The sequence below is a fragment of the Populus alba genome, chromosome 6, assembly GCF_005239225.2.
Source record: "Populus alba chromosome 6, ASM523922v2, whole genome shotgun sequence".
In the NCBI taxonomy this organism is placed as follows: Eukaryota; Viridiplantae; Streptophyta; class Magnoliopsida; order Malpighiales; family Salicaceae; genus Populus; species Populus alba.
The window spans coordinates 4,246,671-4,266,764 of record NC_133289.1 but is presented as its reverse complement, the minus strand read 5'-3'; the positions used below and the strand labels follow the sequence as shown (position 1 = coordinate 4,266,764).

The window sequence follows — 20,094 nt, the reverse complement described above, 5'->3', positions numbered from 1 at the left end:
TAACTCTCTAAGTCATCTAATAGGTTATTGTCTCGATAATTTTTTAAAAACATATATTTATCTAATATATCACACAATCTGAATATTTAAAAAAAAAATACTGTACATTATGGATCGTATTTTGATTTCCTAATTATTATTTATTTTACTAGAAATCACACAAGCAATGTCTGGACAATGTGTGATTGTTTCATCTTTTAGCATTTTAGCTTAAAGGAAATTTAATATGTGATTGATCGCAAAAGAATTCAGATTACCCCAATCATCTATCAAAGTTAAAACGAGTGATGAAGAAAGAAAAACAATTCCGGTGAATATTACACATTCTGAAATGATTTTCCCCCCGAATTTATCCAAATAATGGAAGGCATGTCTAAAATTAAAAAATAAAGTTTAGGTTCCTAAAAGCTCGTACAATAATGCATGAATTTTCTTTAATTTATGGTTATTTAAAATATAGTTGTGGTTGCTTTTCAAATAATTTTTTATATTAAAATATATATTAATAATATTTTTTTATTTTTTTAAAATTATTTTTAATATCAGAACATCAAAATAATTTAAAAATACTAAAAACATATAAATTTAAAATAAATAATAAAATAAAATAAATTTAAATATTTTTAAAAACACTTTTAAAATATAAAAATATACAAGAATTCATTATTAGAAAAAGAAAATGCTAATTAACATGCTTCATGGACTATGAACTTTTTACTCGCACATGAACTTATATAGATGTTTGCTCGGCAACAATGCTATACGATTGCCCAAGTATCTTTATATAAATTGAACCACGGACTGGTCAATTTTGTAGAATATTCAATTTCTTAGCTGCCCCATTCACTGTTTGGTGAAAAATCGAGGCAACCAAAAGCTGAAACATAATAAATTTATTCTTTCGTCTCGTATATGTTTGCTGACGAACCTGTGGCTTGGGCAAAAATTTAATTTAACTTATGACTTGATTAATCCCACAATTGTATTTTACAGAAAAAGAATTCCTTCATCATCGAATAAAAGGACAGGATAAATTATAAATTGAAAGGGACTTCAATGTTTTTTTGGTTAACGATAAGTTTTTCATTAAATATTAAACACAACATGACATTTATGCTAGGAGACATTGTGATATTTAAGAGAATATTAATGCTAACGCAAAGGCAAGTGATAAGACTATAAAGAAACAAAGGTGGTAGCCGTGACAAGCAAGTTTTAGAAGTTCTTGGTGCCCATTGGAAGGGTTGCTTCCGGGGACTTCGCCGGCCAGGTATTGTTTTTGCACTGGAATCAACGGCTGCAAAGATGCGTGATTATGACTCAAACGTTGAACCATGTTATCATGGTATTCCAAGATTTTCAAAGTTCTGAAACAGTTTTTTTTATTTTTAATCTTGAACAGAGGTTTCAAAAAGAATTCTTAGAGGAGGATATAATATATCAATTCAGTTGATTGCATAGACGCTAATTTTCAAAAGATTATATTTATGATTTCCAATTTTCTTGCCAGTATAAACTATTCAATTTGAAGTAAGATTTTACTTCATCATTACAATGAACTTTGTTATTCCATTTCTACATTCACCACTCTTTATTTTTTTATTTTGACCAGCAAGGAAGATAACAGCAGCAACCAATAAAAAACAGTAACATACACAATATCTGTTTAGAAAAGCAAGAGATTATTTTCTAAAATATTCTTTACTGAAAATATATTAAAATAATATTTTTTATCTTTTAAAAAATTTATTTTAATAACATATCAAAACTATCTAAAAACACAAAATAATTTAAAAATAAAAAAAAAATATTTTTTTTTTAAAAAACATATCCAACCAATCACCGCTTAGCAGACCAGCACTAATAATATGTTATATTATTCGTTGCCGGGAGGGAGGGGAGAGGGATACTTGTTCATCATGACAAGCTCTTGGCAAGGAGCAATTGATTCGAGAAATGTCCAATAGCACACTTCCAATCAAAATGTGGTTGGGTCTCTATTGTTTTTTTGGGTGGATCTCTACTTAAGAACCTGGCAAGGATTAAGGATCGCACTTGTAATTTTGAAAAATGCCCCCTTCTCACTGGATTGCATTTATTGATATTTTATACTTGTTCATGGGCTGAGCTTGGCTTGGTTCGGGCTGGGCTCAACAAGGAACAAGCGGCCCTCGGGAGAAAAAAAGAGAAAAACTTTTAAAGTTTAAACTGGATACGCGTGAGAGCACAGGATTTTTATGTACAAGTGGGCCCAAACTCTATTGAAGGTGAATGACTCTTAATACTAACATAGATGAGATTATCCTCACATCTATCAAATTACATAGAGATAAGAAACAAAAAGTTTTCTATTCCAATTCTGACTTGGTACTTCGACAAGAGCTTAGGGAGAAGTTACGCATGCCAGCAATTGTTGGCATATTTGTTGTAATTCAAGTGAAGAATCTGAAAAGGATACGCGTGAGAGCACAGATCTTGCTTCTAGCAATCCCCCGGATATACTTTTCACAATCACATCTTCACTGGCCATAAGAGATGCGATTAGCTTAGCACTTGCCATCCTCTCCTGATAGAAAATAGCCAGCAATAGAGCACGAAAATAAATTGGGTAAGAAACTGAAAAGGAGGAGGGTAAAAATAGCCTAAACTGATATATCCAAGAAATTTTTTTGGGAAGATGAAACACCAAAAAGAAATCCATTTTGAAATGCATCCCACCATCTGATATGAGGCAAAGAATGAGTTGTGAGGAAATTGAAAACAAAAAATATTGTGCATGCAATCTTCAGGTCACTAAAATTCACGTTTTAAAATCTTAACAGTGTTTTTTTTTTTTTTTTTCAAGCATTAAAATTGCCTGATTTCAGTAGAGCAAGGTTTGTTCAACGATAAAATGCGGAAGCTTAAGCTCGGGTCAAGGCAGTGCGTGTATTGCAGGATCCTTAACACCCAAGTAATTAGGAAAAACCAGAGGGAAAGGGTAATAATAAATGGACAAATAGATATCAAAAGTAGGAGAACATAAAATTGTTGTCTTGAAATACCAGCCATATGAAATAATATTGAAGTCACATCCTCAAAGAGCCACATATACATGAAACATGTGCATGGAGTTGATCGTGTATGTCAATGCATGGAGGTCTATATTAAAATTACTATCCTCTGTGGATAATTGATTTCAAAATATAAGACAAGTAAAGAGCACTGAATAAAATCGTCTGGGACTAGGTTTAATACCTTCTCTGACCCCCGACTAAGAAATTTGAGAGAGAGGTTTAGGAGATCGGATGAACAAGGAAGAACTGCAGACTTCAGGTGGTAAACAGCTGAAAACAGAACCTGGATGCAAGCAGCTCTGATGTCTGGATGCATTGTGCCCTGCATGATGTGAAATTGTTTATTGTGCAAAGCAGGACTGCAAGTCATAGAAAGTATGACTGCTTTACCTTATTTAAGACTAAAAAGCAAAGTTAATAAATAAACAAGATACCTCAACAGCTTGAAGCAGGCGTGGAACAGTTTTTTTAGCAAAAGGTTTCTTGCCAGAGTCCGATATCTTCTGGCAAGCACTGATAAGAACATTGGCCATACAGACACGGAAAGAAAGAGTGGTTGGTGCCTCAGATGCAGAGTTCTCACTACCCGTCATGGAAGCAGAAACAAGTGCATTTTCATCATTTATAAGTAGATTGATTACATATGAGAGGGCACATTTTCCTGACGCAGCATTCCCTGTATTTTGAGCCAACAAGTTCAAAGTAAGACTTAAATGTCCAGTGAGAAGCATAAAATGCTTGTGCCGAGGGTAAGATACCAACCACAGTAACTAGTCTTCCTAGCTGCGCCTAAGTTCTTTGAGGATTCCTTGAATGATGCAGGAACTTGCAGCTTAGCACAAATCATAAGTGCCAGACAATCAATGCAACCATGTTGTGCTTTGGAAACTGAAAAACAAAAGAAATTCAGAAACATCATATTGGAGCTATCAGTAAGATGGACAAAAGTATAAATATTTACCTTCATCACCATCTAAAGAAGGCCATAATAGAATAGTTTCTATCATTTTTCTTATTTTCAGAATAGCAGGATGAGAAATTGAATCCACACCTCTAACCTACAAACCACAACACGCGTTTACATTAGCTGCAACATGATCAGTCATAAGAGACTTGTAAATATAGAATATGAGAAAAAAAATTGTATTATTACCACGAGCGAAGTGCAAACTGAAAACAAGCATGCTTTTATCTTTAGTACATCATGAGAAGCTGCAGCATGTTCTAATACGGATGAAACAATTGGTAAGAGCACCTACAAAATCAAGAAAGTGAGGAAGGCTATAAGTATCACTTTTTATGGGGTTCAAAAGAAAAGTTACTACAAACAAAAAGAAAGCATGTATACAACATCCACACACTAAAACTTCTTAACTATTTTGTATCCTTTAAATTTTGAAAATTAATATACATGGAACTCAATTTTCACATCTATTGATTCTTTTGAATTCCAACTTGTCGCTATAAGGCATAGTCTAACAAGATAAATCAGTATGAACTTCTTACAAGAAATGAAATAGCAATGCATTGTGAGAAAGTCACAGATGGGAGCTGAAACCAACCCCATTCTACCTCCATTAAAAACATTTCAACATATGGCGAAAGGAAACAAGATCAAAGACTAAAAAATGGATATTCAAGTGTCATGGATTTAAGAGCTGTACTGGATGCTATATTATGTTAAACACAAAAATGAAAACAACAGATAGGAGGACACAAAGGATCCTTTCCCACTTCTGCAATTATGTATTCAAATAATATGCCGAATGAAATACCAAGAGCAAAAATGATATTGAAACTTTTACTGCTTAAATCCTAAAATATTTATGCTTCTAATTTTAATTAATAGAGGTGCTTTGTGGGAGAGTTTTTGGTCATTCATTTAGAAAGAATCCTAAAAACTTTGCAGCAGATTAGTTAAGCTAATCACGTAAGAACAAGGTTAGAATCTCATTTGAGTAAAATGACATTGCCAGAATAGCAGACACTAATTGCTTTCCAAGTATTTTAAGGAAGCACAATGACCACAAATAAGTTGACGTAAATCCCTGTGGCATACCTGGGGATGAATACGGCCACAAAGCTCAGCAGCAAGTTTTCTTACATCTTCAAATTCATACTTATTAAATGCTCTGATAAGAAAAGGAGACCAAAAAAAACAATATATCAGCACTTGTTACAGGTCACCAAAACTTTATGGCACTCCTGCTCATGGATTAACCTCTTTAAAAGCAATGCAGCTAAACACTCGTCAATAATGTTGACATCTCCACATTCTGAAACTGCATTGGATAAAACAAAAGTTAGTTGCATCATCAAATTGTAAAGCTCAGCAGCTGACTATGCATTCTTAGAAATCAGACAACTAGTTTACAGCCACGGCTCAATCACGTAATAAATGGATATGAAAGTCGATGTGGTAACCAGAATTACATGAGAGCTAGTTTACCCCTTCTTGCATGGGTGTTTGATATTGTGGTGCAAAGTGTTTTTCAAAAGTATTTTTTGCTTGAAAATGCATCAAAATATTTTTTTTTTCAGATTTTTTTTTTTTTTTTGACATCAAAACCATCAAAAAACACTAATTTGATGTTTTTTCATGTCAAACACGCTCTTGAAATGCACCTAGACACAGGTTGAAACACAATGCTAAACAGCCTCACATATGCTGTTAGAAAAAGATGAGAAAATCTAGATATTATTTCACTAGCAGAAAGCAATTCACATATAAAAAAGGGACTTGAAAAGCTTTCTTTTGATTTAAAAATGTATAGTTTGGCACGCAAGATTTTTGTATTTTTTTCCACCCATTCTAAATCAATAGATATGCAGAAAAATTTCTGATACATTTAACCCTCAGAAAAGTAACGAGTAAGCAGATTCAACATTGTAATTGCTCTACAACACGTCATTAAAATCAGTCTGGATAGCTTCTGTCTTTGGCATGCTTGTTTATAAAATTTGAAGATGTTGTGCTGAAGCTCCAATTTCATCATGGAGCTAGTTCCTCGCTTCCCAGAGATGCTTGACAAATTTGTTATGCAAGAAATCAAATGTTTTATGTATTCTACATCCAGTAATTTTTATTGATCACTGGAATCAACTCTGAATACAACCTCAATGCATGTGCATGTGAGTACATACATATCCCTACATAGACACACATACACAAGCACAACTTCTGGATTGGAAGTCATGGACTAAGAAACAAAGACACGGAGCATTATGGACAACCAAAAATGTTATTTCTGTGCTTATATCATGTTATATCTTACAGGTTCATAATTCATAGAACATTCAGATTTCAGGCAAGATCAATGGACAGAAGTGTACCAGTGAAATGTTAATTGTTGAAAGAAGCTAGGCAATAGATTATGAACTTGAAAGAAGTCCACAACAATAAGCAACAGCACAGTCATCTTATGGAGCTTTTCATTGTAGAAGGAAGAAAGAAAAGGGGAAGGAACAAAAACGAGAAGAGGATTAAAGAAGTTACAAACAGACCATGAGCAATGCTTTGACTGGGAAGTTGACCATACAAAACAGATGAACTGAGGTTATTGAAAACTCTCAGCGGAAGGAGCCTTATAATAAGCAGCGGACAAAGGTGCTCAAAGAGAGATTGCTGCATTTTCACAGAGTCCTCGTCTGTATACGTTCTGCTCTCCCACATGGATATGAAGCCTTCATCAATCCTGACAGAGGCAAACATATAAATTCAAGAAAGGAAGATAGTATCATCATGGCAAATCAAAATCTGAGATCATAGGTATGCTTATGTCCTTTCTAACATCCATCTAAGCTTTGTTAAAAAACAAACAAACAAAAAGAGAAGGGGGGAGAGAGAGAGAGAGAGCACCCATCTAAGTTTGAAGTAGATTCATGCATTATTTAAATGAGGCAAGGTTTCATGCAATAATTAGTAAAGATGATCTAGTTTCAGGAAAACTATAAAAGTTGTCATTAAATGACACTTCCTGCAATTTGAAGTCTAATAGCATTGAATAGAGTAAATTGCCAGAACCAATATCTGGCATTATATATCATAAATAATTTTTTTAACTTGTTCAGTATTATCATTTTAAAAAAAAATAAAACTAAAATTTGATTGATTGAATTTATTGATTTCCACCAATTCAACCTGATCATAATCAACTATATTACCCAATAAATGGTGAATAATATATTTTCTACAAAAAAAAAAAATGGACCAGAACAGATTAGGTCAATATGATTTACTTACTCTTTCTGTCCCTTCATCTTCAAAAGAACAGGATGGAAGATTTCATTTACAACTTCTGCCAATTGTTCACTTATATAACTCAAAAATCGAACAATTGTGGCGTTTGCTGGCTCAGAAAACATCTTGTCAATTAAAGGTCCGATTAAGGGATTCCAGTCTTGAACCTATGATATTTCATAATGTCAGCTGACAGGTCGCTGATAAATAACAAAATAATCTTATAGTGAATTTGTTAAAAAAGTACTACACAATAAGGGTAGTAGCCTAGTGGTGGGGTATGCCTCTACTTCATTGAGGCATGGGTTTAACAAAGAGATATGCAAGCAGGATCATTTATAGAGAGATGATAAAAAAAGATTGATATTGAAATAAATAAATAAATGAAAAGATAAAAAAAAGATTGATGTTGAAAGTAATAAATGAAAATGCACATGGAGCAGGAAAAATGTTTGATGAAGTGATCAAACAGGGATAGCATTGCACAGGATAAATCCAAATTAAAGCATTCTTAAATCTTACTGTTTTAGACCACTCTGGGATCAACTTGAGTACTCGATCAATGTCCACTTTTGATCCTGTGCATTGTTAAAGGAAAATGAGCATTGAACAAAAGGCAGATGTCTTGCTCAAGGAGACTGATAAGTGTCATTAAGAAAAAAACATTTCAAATCAAATACCTAAGACTCAGTTATTAGTCAGGAGGATGGAATGAAAGAAAAAAAGACATCAATCATTCCTCGTTCAAAAAAACAAATAAAGAGTTTCTAATGAACCATATAGAATATCTGAATTTACCTAATTGAGGATAAACAAAAAAATAAGAAAGAAACAGAAACCTGTCAACACCCAAATTATTGAACATTCATGTAATAATCAACCCAATTAGCCCCTGGGCTTAATGAGTTGGATTCCCAATCTTAAGTTCAAACCTTGGGGATGAGGGAGATTTTTTAACCTCTCCATATTCCGCAAAAACTGCTGACATTTTCATCTTATTGGATGATTGCATGTGAATAATAGCTATAGTAAGCTGGTCATGCAACCTAAGGGAAAAGATTACCAAACGACACTGAGACAGAAATAGATGAAAATAAAAGATCTGCCAAATTGTAAAATCTAGCGAGAGACAAACCTTCCCTTATATCTCCTCCAGTGTTTGAAGGATCTGGACTCTTGTTAAGGTTGCTGTCAAAAGATGAGGGAGGAAAAGGTAAATAGCTAAAACTCAACTCTGCTAATATGATTCAAATGAGAACTCACTAAGAGTAATCCAGGAAATAGCAAGTTTTATTTCTCGTGAATGGGAAAGAGGAGAAATAAATACCTAAGACAGTCAAGTAGCAAACATATAACTTCAGGTCTAGAACTATGGTATTTGAGCATGGCAATAAAGGAAGCACTAGCAGATGATTGCTTCCCTGCTGATGAGCACACAAGCTGAACTAATGTAGGCAAAACTAATGACGGGTCTGCAAAGAGAGAGAACTTAGCAATATGGGCACATTGATAAAAGCATTAAATCTTTACTAACAAAAGAGAGAACAAAAAAGTTTTTCCCAAGACCAGGCCTAGAAGAAGAGACTTTGTATTATTTTTCACAAATCACAACAGAATTTTTGGAGTATAAAGTGTCCATTTATGTTTAGGTCCTCTGCAAACTGCCAATATAGCATAGAAATTGATCCCTAGAAGAATGGATTGGAGATAAAAAAAAAATTATATATATATATATATAACATCTCAATACAACCATTCTAAAACTTATAGGTTCTTTCAAATATCAGTATTATGTACATTCGTGTCAGAAGATATGAATATAAAGAGAATGGCTTACTGGTACAAACTATGCAATTCCTTTCTAGAATGAAAAAAACAGATGTTTTCAAGTCTATGTAACATTAATAGGAGAAATATGGGCAGGTTTCATGTAGTTTCAGAAGGCATCAAATAGACCTCTTAACACAAAGAAGCTAAGCAGCTATTACAATCCCTACAAATACATCATAAGGATTCCATGTCCTGTCAAAGAAGTTCAAGAAAGACATAAGGTAACACCTCAATACATCACATTGGATTGGATTAGAACCATCAGATTGCCCATGAATGATATAACAGCATCCCTACTACCAATAAAGAGCACTAGTTATGACGAGGAGCGCGTTACAACTATATTTATGAATTAGATAGACAAGACCAAACATTAAGAGAAGTCTGTGAAGAAACCCGAAAGCATTTGATATGAAGCCTGAGTTGTTTTAATTATTTTCCTAAATAATTTTGGATTTTAATTATTTATTTTTAATTAGTATTTAAAAATCCTAACGCTAAATAGATTATATTAATCATATAATTTTTAATTAGTAATCCTTTTTTATAAAGAATTTTAGTTTTAATTGAAAATCATTTCCCATAAAGGATTTTATGACTAATACAAATAGGGGTGTCTAGTTTATTTGGAGAAAAAGATTATTATTGGGACCTTTAATAAAACACCAAAGAGTTTTCTTTAAATTTCTCTACAGGTTAGGTTTGTAACCTTAGGGTTTGAGAGCCCTAATTTTTTACCATTATATATGTTGCATCAATTGGTATCAAAGCAAGTTGGCCTTTTTAATGGATGAAGATGGTAGCAACCCACTCTGCAATGCAGAAGTGGAGGCCCTCTGGGGCACTGTGCAGGCTCGGGAACAAACTAGATTGTTTAGAGCAAACTATAGTATATCTAGCTCGGCTAAAGGGTAACACAAACAAGGATCGTAAAGAGAGAAACTTGCTTGGAGACTTGCCTTGAGGCTGGCCGAATCCCAAACCTATTCCTAAAGATCCACCTAGAGAACCAGTTGTCCATGTGAAGGGTGTTGGTGGAGACGAATTTGATGGGGCCCGTGAGGGCTTAACATTCCAAGATAGACCGTTGTAGCAAACACATGATTTTAGCATTAAGATAGAAATCCTCGCATTCAATAGAGATTGGACATAGAAGAATTTCTTGATTGGGTCCTTGAATGTGATAGGGTTAAGAAGTACTCAAGTTTCTCAGAAGAGATGTTGAAACTGATCACAAATAACCTGAAGGGTAGAGCTTCTTCCTGCTGGAAATGTCAAACAAATACACTTAAAAGGAGGGAGACAACCTATTATTGCATGGACATGCATGAGACAGTTGTTGCATGAGAGATTTCTTCCTCTTGACTATGAGCAATATTTGTTTCAGCGATACCAGTGAAAACAAGTTGAAAATAACAAACCAAATAACCCTTCTACCAGGCCAATAATTGCCAAATGTTTTAAATGTGGAGAACCAGGACATCGTTCCATGGATTGTAGGACATAAAAATCACTCAAACTAATTGAAGAGCAGTATGAGCAACCTCCCCCTGATGACGAGGGCTAGCTATGTGAATCTGATGGGGGTGATGAAGAAAATTTGTATAAGCATGACGATGATGATGATGAGAGACAAAACTATGTGGTTAGGAAGATGTTGCTAACACTAAAGGTTGTTGAGGATTTGCAGCGAAACAAGTTATTTCATGCCCGTTGTGCCTTAAATAAAAACTTGTTTAGCCTAACTATCGATGGTGGAAGCTGTGAAAATATTATTAGTAAACATATTGTTGAAAAAATAAAATTACCACTAGAACCTTATCCTAAACCTTACGAGATTAGATGGATTAGGTCAATAGAAAAGATAAAGGTAAACCAACGTTGTAGAGTACTATTTCCCATTAGGAAGTATAGGGATGAAACATATTGTGATATGGTTGGATGCATGTAGTTTGATCTTTGGTAGGCCTTTGTAATATGATGTAAATGTTAAACACCTGAGTAAAGATTACTTGTACAGGATTAGAAAGAATGGTGTGAATTATACTCTCGTACCTTTGAAGCAAGAATCCAATCCTAATGCTTCTAAAGTAGAGGAAAAGACTTTCCTTACAATAACTAGTTTAGAGCTTGAGATGCAAGCAAAGATACAAGAAACTGAGCAAATTCATGCATTGGTTGTGAAGGTATTAGTGGATGAACAAGCAAAAGAGAGAGAGAAAAAGACATTCCCGAAGTAATTTAGCCTTTACTTGCCAAGTTTGAGGAGATTTTGCCTGATGGATTGCTAGATGGATTGCCACCAATGGGAGACATTCAACATCAAATTGATTTGATGTCGGGAGCTAACCTTTTAAATATGCTACACTATCAAACGAGTCTTAAGGAGGGTGAGATATTTAAGGAAAAGAAAAATGAGCTGTTGAAAAAAGGATAGATCCAAGAAAGTCTAAAGTCATTATGCAATTCCAGCATTATTGACTCTAAAAAAAATGACAGTTGGCATATGTGTGTGAACAGTCATGCCATCAACAAAATAACTATGGCATACAAATTTTTAATTCCTCGGTTAGATGACATAATTGATTAGTTACATGGGGCATCAATCTTTACGAGGATTGACTTGAAGAGTGGCTACCATATTGAATCTGGCTAGGTTATGAGTGGAAGGCAGCTTTCAAGACAAAGAAGGGACTGTATACGTGGCTAGTTATGCTTTTTGGACTGTCTAACGCATCGAGCACTTTCATAAGGGTGATGAATCAGGTCCTATGACCCTTTATAACTAAATTTGTGGTTTTTTTATTTTGATGATATCTTGATTTATAGCAGATCTGAGGTTGATCATGTAGGACATTTGAGGATGGTGCTTGAGTGACTGTTAGAAAATAAATTATATTAGAATATGAAGATGTGTAGTTTTATAACTGGTAAACTACTGTTTTTAGGTTTTTTTGTTAGTGCGGAGAGCATACATGTTGGTGAGAAGAAAATTCGGGCCATTAGAGATTGGTCAGCCATTAAAATATTTAGTAAGGTCCGTAATTTTCATGAGTTAGCTACTTTCTATTGGCGATTCATTCGAATTTCAATAATACAATGGTGGCCAATATTGAATGCATGAAGGGAAAATTTGATTGGGGAAAAGAGACAGAAATGAGCTTTGCTTTAATAAAAAAAATAATAATAATAAGCAATGCTCCGGTTTTGGCACTTCCATATTTCAACAAACTGTTTGAAATAGAATGTGATGCTTGTAGTGTTGGGATTTGTGGAGTTCTATCCCAAGAGAAGAGACCCATCACATTTTTTAGTGAGAAGTTGAATGATGGTAGGTTAAAGTGGTCTACGTATAACTACGATAAAGGGTTCTATGTTGTTTTTCAAAATCTTAAGAAGTAGAAGCATTATTTGATTGGTAAGAAGTTTGTATTGTATTCTAACCATAAGACACTAAAATTTTTACATAATCAGAGGAGAATAAGTAATGACATACATGCAATATAGGTCACTTACCTACAAAGGTTTCCAATCAAAATTGTGTATAAAGCTGGAGTTCAAAATAGAAATGTTGATGCTTTGAGTAGAAGAGCAGTCTTACTAATCACTCTTAAAGGGAGAGATCACTGGATTCGACTATTTGAAAGAGTTGTATGAGCATAATGAGGATTTTGACGAGATGTGAAAGAAATGTCAGAATATGCTCGTTGATGACTTTCACATTTATGATGGATTTCAGATGAAAGGCAATCAACTTTGCATTTCTTGGTCTTTATTGCGAAAGAAGGTGATTTGGGAATTGCATGGAGGAGGTTTGGCTAGTCACTTAGGGTGACAAAGACTACTGATGTTGTCATTGACATATATTATTGGCCTTACTTAAACAAAATTTTGCTAAATTTGTGCAAAAATGTTATATTTGTCAAACCGCCAAGGGACAAGCACAAAATATAGGTTTATATATACCTTTGCCTCTTCCTGAAAACATATGGGAGTACTTGTCAATGGATTTTGTACTTGGATTACCTCATACAAAATGGGGGATGAATTATGTATTTGTTGTAATTGATAGGTTTTCAAAAAATAACACATTTTATTCCTTGTAAAAAGACGAATGATGCATCTGCTATTGCTCGACTTTTCTTTCAAGAGGTGGTTTGTTTACATGGGGTGCCAAAGATCATCTCTTCTAGGACAATAAATTTCTTATCATTTTTTGTGTATGTTGTGGAAATTGTAAGACTCTTCATTATAGTTTAGTAGCCCGGCACATCCATAGATAGATGGGCAAACGAGGTCGCTAGATCAGATACTTGGAAACTTGATAAGGTGCATTTGTGGTGACAAGCCAAAACAATGGGATTATGCCCTTGTACAAGAAGAATTTACATACAACAGTACCAAACACAGTGCCACGAGTAAAGCACCATTCGAGATTGTGTATCTACAGTGTCATAAACATATGCTAGATCTTGTGGCAATTCAGAAGGGTGTTGGGTTTAGTGTGGCTGCTAAGAAGATGGCTATGGATGCACAAGCTATCATGGAGGATGTGAAACAGAAGTTGATGAAGACCAATACCAAATACAAGGAAGCTACCGAAAGGCACCACCGTGCTAAAGTGTTCGAGGAAGAAGAAAGGTTATGGTGTTCATTTGCAAAGAGAGATTTTCGATGGATCACATAGCAAGCTACAATTTAAGAAATATGGTTCTTACACTATCTTGAAGAAGATTAGTGACGATGTTTATATTATCGATTACTTGATAGTATGAGTATATCCAGAACTTTTAATGTGTCAAATATTTATCATTTCATTGATGATCAGCCTTTGTATCCAGAGCTTTGACATGACTCGAGGTCAAGTCTTTCACAAGTAGAGGGGACTGGCGTGGAGCATGTTACAACTATATTTATAAACCAGATAGACAAGACCAAGCCAAGCCTGGAGAGAAGTCTATGAAGAAACCCGGAAGCATATCATATAAAGCTTGAGTTGTTTTAATTATTTTCCTAATTAATCTGGATTTTAATTATTTATTTTTAATTAGTATTTAGGAATCCTAATGCTAGATGGATTCTATTAATTAGGTAGGTTTTAATTAGGAATTCTTTCCCATAAAAGATTTTAAGACAAATATAAATAGAGGTGTCTAGTTTCTTTTGAGAAGAAGATTATTATTAAAAAATTTAATAAAACCAAAGAGTTTCTCTAAATTTCTCTACGACTTAGGTCTGTAATCTTAGAGCTTGAGAACCCTAACTTTTAACCATGTTATACGTTGTGTCAAGTTAACAAGCAACAAAAAAGGAAAAGGTATTAAAGTCAACTAACCGATCATGGAGAGTGAGTTGGATGCTAGGTCACGAATTATTGTCTCTTCATCATTAAGGCATTCTAACAAGTTGTTTGCAATATCTTGCCTGAAATAGCCATATGGAAAGATTATAAGTGACAAAAAAAAGAAAAGCAAAAGAAACAGGAAACTAATGAATGATATAGCTTCTAAACAGTAAAATACCACGCCAAATGAGAATTTTTGTTATATGAATTTGATGATATGGAAACAAGTTCCGATATAACATCAAGGGCATTCCTCCTTTGCAAAGCATTTCCAGAAGCAAGGCGGCTTAGAACTTGTTTGAGGCAGTTACTGTCAGTGCTCCTGTTGAATCAAATTTTAGCATGAAGATCCAAATAAGCTACCACATACTAAAAGACAAATGGAAAAGGAAAGAATACATTGAGCAGCATTCTGCTATGAGCATCACAACAGCCCTGGCTGTGCCATCCCGCTCATCAAGAAGGTGCAGTAACAAAGGTAGCACAGCATCCATCTGTCTACTGTCTGTCAGGCCATTTCCAGATGAATGATTTGGTTTCAATATGACTGATTTAAGTATGTAAACAGCACCCTCCACCACATCTTCATCAGCACAGTGAAGCTTCCCACCAAAAAAAATGGAAAAGAAGGAAGAAAAGAGACAATAAGGATGACTACAGGAAACACAGTGTTCTATCAAAGAGAAGATTGGATTCTAACACAACAGGGTGGATGAGTAACTACTGCCGGGACTGCATTTCAGATGACACAATAAAATACAATGATCCCATCTATCTCAACTATGTAGGCCATTAAAAATTCAAGATTTCAAAACAAAAAATTTCAAACCCTGATCGCACAACTTGTGCTTCAGGGGGGACTCTTGGAATAGCATCAGCCATTTCTACAACTATAAAATTCTACGGATGGTGAAGAATGCATGTGTAACAAGAAAAGAGAAGAAGAAACAACATATTTAGTGCCACACTTCTGATGTGTCCCTTTTCTTTTGTCTTCTTGATGTATACAATAAGATTCTTAGTGTTATCTGTCATCACAACAACATAATTTTAAACAATTTTATTTCATCAACCCAGCCCCATGCACACGAATGCATTCATATTCTGTTTTGGTTAATATCCTTTACTAACCCCATGCTTAATAAAGGGCATGATAACTTTTATCTGGAAAAAAATGTGGTGCATGATAACTTTTATCTAAAACCTGATCCAAGTAGTCTAAGCCTGATCCAAGCAAACTCCAGGCAGCAGTTGCAAATTATTTGGTGACTAATTGACTGACAGCAGTTGCAAATTCTTTACTGATTGTTTGTTTAAGTAAATATGAAATCAATCAACAAATATGTGCATAACTTGCAGAGAGGCTATACAGTTATTAGCACGAGCCATATAACAGTAGGCAGATATAATTTAGGAGCTGATCAATTGATGGGTTTGTTCATGATGTCAAGAGCATTTACCTGTGACAAAAGAACTTGGGATATTTGCAAACCATTTTCTGACAACGCAGTTTCAAATTTCTTGTTGTCTAAACGTCCCAAAAGAAGGCATAGACATCTCAGGAAAAACTTTCTAGTCTCCAGACCACCATCCTTGTTCTCTGTATGCCCCTCGGTATGGTTATCTGTATAATACTGAACATGCATTTTTTTTCCCCATTTTAGTCATCAGAAAAGGATCAATCACTTGGAATTGAATTAAATAGACAAGAATTGTGAAAAGTTGAGTAATTAAGGACCTTTCAAGAATGCTTAAGTCAACACAATTTGCCAGAGTTTCCTGATACAGTCTTATATATGCCCACATTAAAATAGGCTACATGCCAAAGCATTCTTCTCTCAATTAAAAGCATGACTATGAAGTCTGGGTCCTGTGAACTTCAGTTCAGGCCTCCCATCATAGTAGCATAGATAGGAACTCTACATATCCTAAGAGTGACCATTATACCACTTCATGATGCAAAAAATATGTGAAAGATGGCATGGAAGATATGATCTCATGCCATGTCAAAATAGATATGGATCCAGGTACAGAGAAAAATGGTATGAAGAATTATTTGTATAGATAAAACCAGTAACATAAATCTTCAATGCAACTTACAACTAACCTGGATGCCAGATATGTACTGATTTAATAAATCATCGCAATGCTGAGAAAATCTACGGTCTTCCAAGTGCAATAGAGTGCTGTAATGCTTCCAGCATGAAGAGACTAGCAAGGCTTCTGTTTTGAGAATGTTTCCACCTGTCTTTGTAATTGGAGACAAACAAATGACAATGCATAAGACATCAGATATTATTAAAATTACAAAATCCTTAAGAAGCATATACTGGGAATTAGACCTGCCTCATTTTCAACGTGACCATGGTGCCTTTTTATCTCTTGTAACCATTTAAGCACTTGCTCAACCCCTTTAGCATGTAAAGGCCTACTTTTGCTGCTCCACTGCAAGGCATGGAAAAATCAACATGCTACAGATCATAAATGCATGTTTTAAGTAGCTGGAATCAAATCAATATTTGAAGCAATTAGATATAACTTCGAGATCATGAAATCAGAAAAATATCTAGCATTTTTTCTAAGATCTGAACTCATTTCTTGAAGAAGTTAATACTAGAAAGGAAATCCCAGATATAATGTAGAAATATTTAACAATGCTAATACAATTAATATGAATAATGCTATCATGTCCATGAAAGCAAGATAGATAGATTCATAAAAGTTTACTACTATGAACTTCACTCAAAACAGTTGGGAAAATAACCCTACTTAGATGAATATAATAAAATATCAAAGAGATATAAACTCATCCATCATCATATTAAAAAAGTCCAAACTTCTAAAAATTCAGTAGACTTCAATGCTTCAACATGGTGACATAAAATCTTCAAGAGATTGAAAAAAAAAATGACTTCATTAAAGGAACAGAAAACATTGACTGAAGATAAGTAGAGTCCAAAGTTATGAAACATTAAAACCCAAACAGAAAATCATTCTGGCAGACCAAAAGGTTTCTGGTTTTCTGATTGCATATACAGATATCTAGAGAGAATGCAGATACACATAAAAAGCATATAGATCACAGTTTCAGCACCCCAATTACATAGTCAATAAAGGACAAGATACAAACGAGAATTGGGAGGGAGATCAAACAAGAAAACTAATGTATAGAACATACAGCAAGAAGTCTCTGTAACAGAGTGATAAGTACTTCTATCTGCTTCCAAAGTAAGTGGGCCATTTCAATACTAAACACTTCTGATGATTCAGATGGTTTCACTTTCTTCTCTTTGATGGCAGTTGACACCAAACTAATAGCGTGTGATGTATTTGAATTCAATGATTTTGGCTTGTTACTCGCAACCTTGGTCTTTTTTGTCAAAGCTTCTGTGATAGACAAAATACAATCTGCAGCAGACACTGAAAGGCGAGAAGGCAACTCAAGTCTATCCTGCAAAGTGCTGCAAATCACATGGGCAAATAAAGGAGACCTATAAGAATATTGAATTACATCATCATGCATACTTTCAGATGAACTTACAAATGTGACTTCTTAAATTCCAAGCATGCAACAAAAGAAACCACATTGATTCACAATGGATGACAACACATAAAGAACACCAACCATTCAATACCCACACAATAAGAAGCTAAATTCAAGTATGAAAATCCCACAAAATAAGTGGTAAATTTATGGCATTCAGAATTAATTACACTCAAAAAGACATAATTACAACCAACTAAACCAGGCAAGCAACTCATAACATAGCACCTAGAATATACCACTAGTAGCAATAACCGACTACATCTTGCATGATTTAAAACAAACAAGAATAGACTATACCTTCCCTTGCGCACTATGCCAACCAAACGCGGGAAACATGAGCAAAGCATCTTCAACAACGCATTATAGTTATCTCTTATTCCTACCGCAAACAAAAACCAAACCGATCTTCACAAAAACAAACACAGTAAACTTACACAATAGCTGAGAAAAATAAACGAAAAATATCTCATTACCATTTAGCGTATGTTGCTCCGTAAAATTCTCATACTCCACTAAACCACGAACAAGAATACACCAACCAAGCGCAACATACCGATCCTCTTTCCTCTCGATAATATTAGCCAAATCCATAGCAACAGCTTCGAAAACAAACTCATCTTGAAATAACCAGTTAATTATTATCATAGCTTGTCCTCCATGCTTCAAATTTACATTCCTCAAACACTAATAATAAAATAAATAAATAGAAGAAAAATGGAAGAAAAAAATTAAAAATAAATTACAAGAAATAGCTGCATCCGTACATGTTGAGTGATAGGAACTAGAATCAGGTCCAATTTCTCGTGTCTCTCAATCGCGTCTTTAACGTATTTGTGCAAGAACCAAAGCGAATCCTCCAGCGAACCTACAAAGGACATAGAATTCAAAATCCGAAGCAGAAATTAGTTGAAACAAACAAGAAATCGATTGTTGAGTGAGTACCGAGAGAAGGATTTTTGTTGGTAGAGTCGAGAGAGAGGCGATGAATGGAGTCTTGAAGCTTCTTAGTTCGAGAACTGAGTAGAGTGGTAATAGCTCTGCCGATAGTCACTGAAATCATTGATTCTGTGGAATCTAACTTCCGAATTAACACTTCCTCTTCTTGTTGATTCTCCATTGGAATTATGCAACGACAGGGATTGGATTTAGGAAATTACTTTGCTGTTTGAGAGGAATTTCCAGGTACAATGGAGAAGGTTTTTATTTAGCAACCAGGGGTTTTGGAAAGAGCATCAGTTATTAAACCCGCACCGCCGGCTTATTGAATGGACCCGGTGACTTTAAATTCGATTTTATTTGCAACTCCGCTCCTTCAAATCGGTTTATGAAAATTGGTCCGGTTCAGGTATTTTAAATTAAAAAAATATTTTTTCTTGTATTTGTTTGAAAGTGTAATAAATGTTATATTTCTAAGTATTTTTGTTTATAAATATATTAAAATAATATTTTTTTAATTTTTTAAAAACTTATTTTTAACAAAAAAATATTAAAAAAATCTTTAAACACAAAAAAAAAAATTAAAACTAAAAAAATGATAAAATAGCAAAAATAATTTAAACTACAACATCAAATAAACCTTAATTAATCTCAAATGACTTTGATGGTCAATTCATGAACTATCTAGTCAAATTTAAATGAGACTCAATTTAAATTATGTTTGTTTTGTGATTATAAAAAATAAATTTGTAAAAATTTAAAATTTTTATTTTAAATTATTTTTTGTGTTTTAAATCGTTTTTATGTGTTAATATTAAAAATTAAAAAATATATATTATTTTGGTATATTTTTAAATAAAAAAATTTAAAAAAAAAAACAATTTTTTAATTTTTGTATAAAAAACCCCATTTCATTTTATTTTATTTTATTTACACAAAGATGTCATTTCGTTTAAAAAAACGGCTAAAATTATGTTATTTTAATATTGATCGGGTATAGAAAAGAGACGGAAAGATTGTAGAAATGAATTAGCTGAGAGCACATATGGTCCCTCTGGTATTGTATTTAGTCAAACAAAATCCCTTTCGTTGAATTGAATCAGATCAACCTGTTTTTTTGCTTCCAATTAAGGTAATTTGA

General features: G+C 33.9%; 1 protein-coding gene across 3 annotated transcripts; it reads right to left on the bottom strand.

Moving 5' to 3' along the window:
- Positions 1 to 2,185: 2,185 nt before the first annotated feature.
- On the bottom strand, positions 2,186 to 19,272 carry LOC118032544 (uncharacterized). Of its 3 annotated transcripts, XM_035037259.2 has the most exons (24): positions 18,960 to 19,272; positions 18,782 to 18,882; positions 18,491 to 18,701; positions 18,315 to 18,396; positions 17,649 to 17,931; positions 16,813 to 16,915; positions 16,578 to 16,714; positions 15,931 to 16,104; positions 14,870 to 15,072; positions 14,649 to 14,792; positions 14,462 to 14,550; positions 8,624 to 8,768; positions 8,432 to 8,484; positions 7,819 to 7,874; positions 7,300 to 7,463; positions 6,561 to 6,751; positions 5,278 to 5,338; positions 5,116 to 5,188; positions 4,210 to 4,311; positions 4,018 to 4,114; positions 3,819 to 3,944; positions 3,491 to 3,732; positions 3,238 to 3,378; positions 2,186 to 2,566 (listed from the first exon to the last, which is right to left on the bottom strand). In XM_035037259.2, exons 1-24 carry the CDS (start codon positions 19,132 to 19,134, stop codon positions 2,384 to 2,386), a joined length of 3,336 nt encoding a protein of 1,111 aa, XP_034893150.1. In that variant the 5' UTR covers positions 19,135 to 19,272; the 3' UTR covers positions 2,186 to 2,383. The 3 variants fall into 3 exon arrangements, with proteins under 3 accessions (XP_034893150.1, XP_073266074.1, XP_073266073.1); XM_073409973.1 differs by lacking the exon at positions 18,960 to 19,272 and having other exon boundaries at positions 18,491 to 18,634; XM_073409972.1 differs by lacking the exons at positions 8,432 to 8,484; positions 8,624 to 8,768.
- Between the last annotated feature and the right edge of the window lie 822 nt (positions 19,273 to 20,094).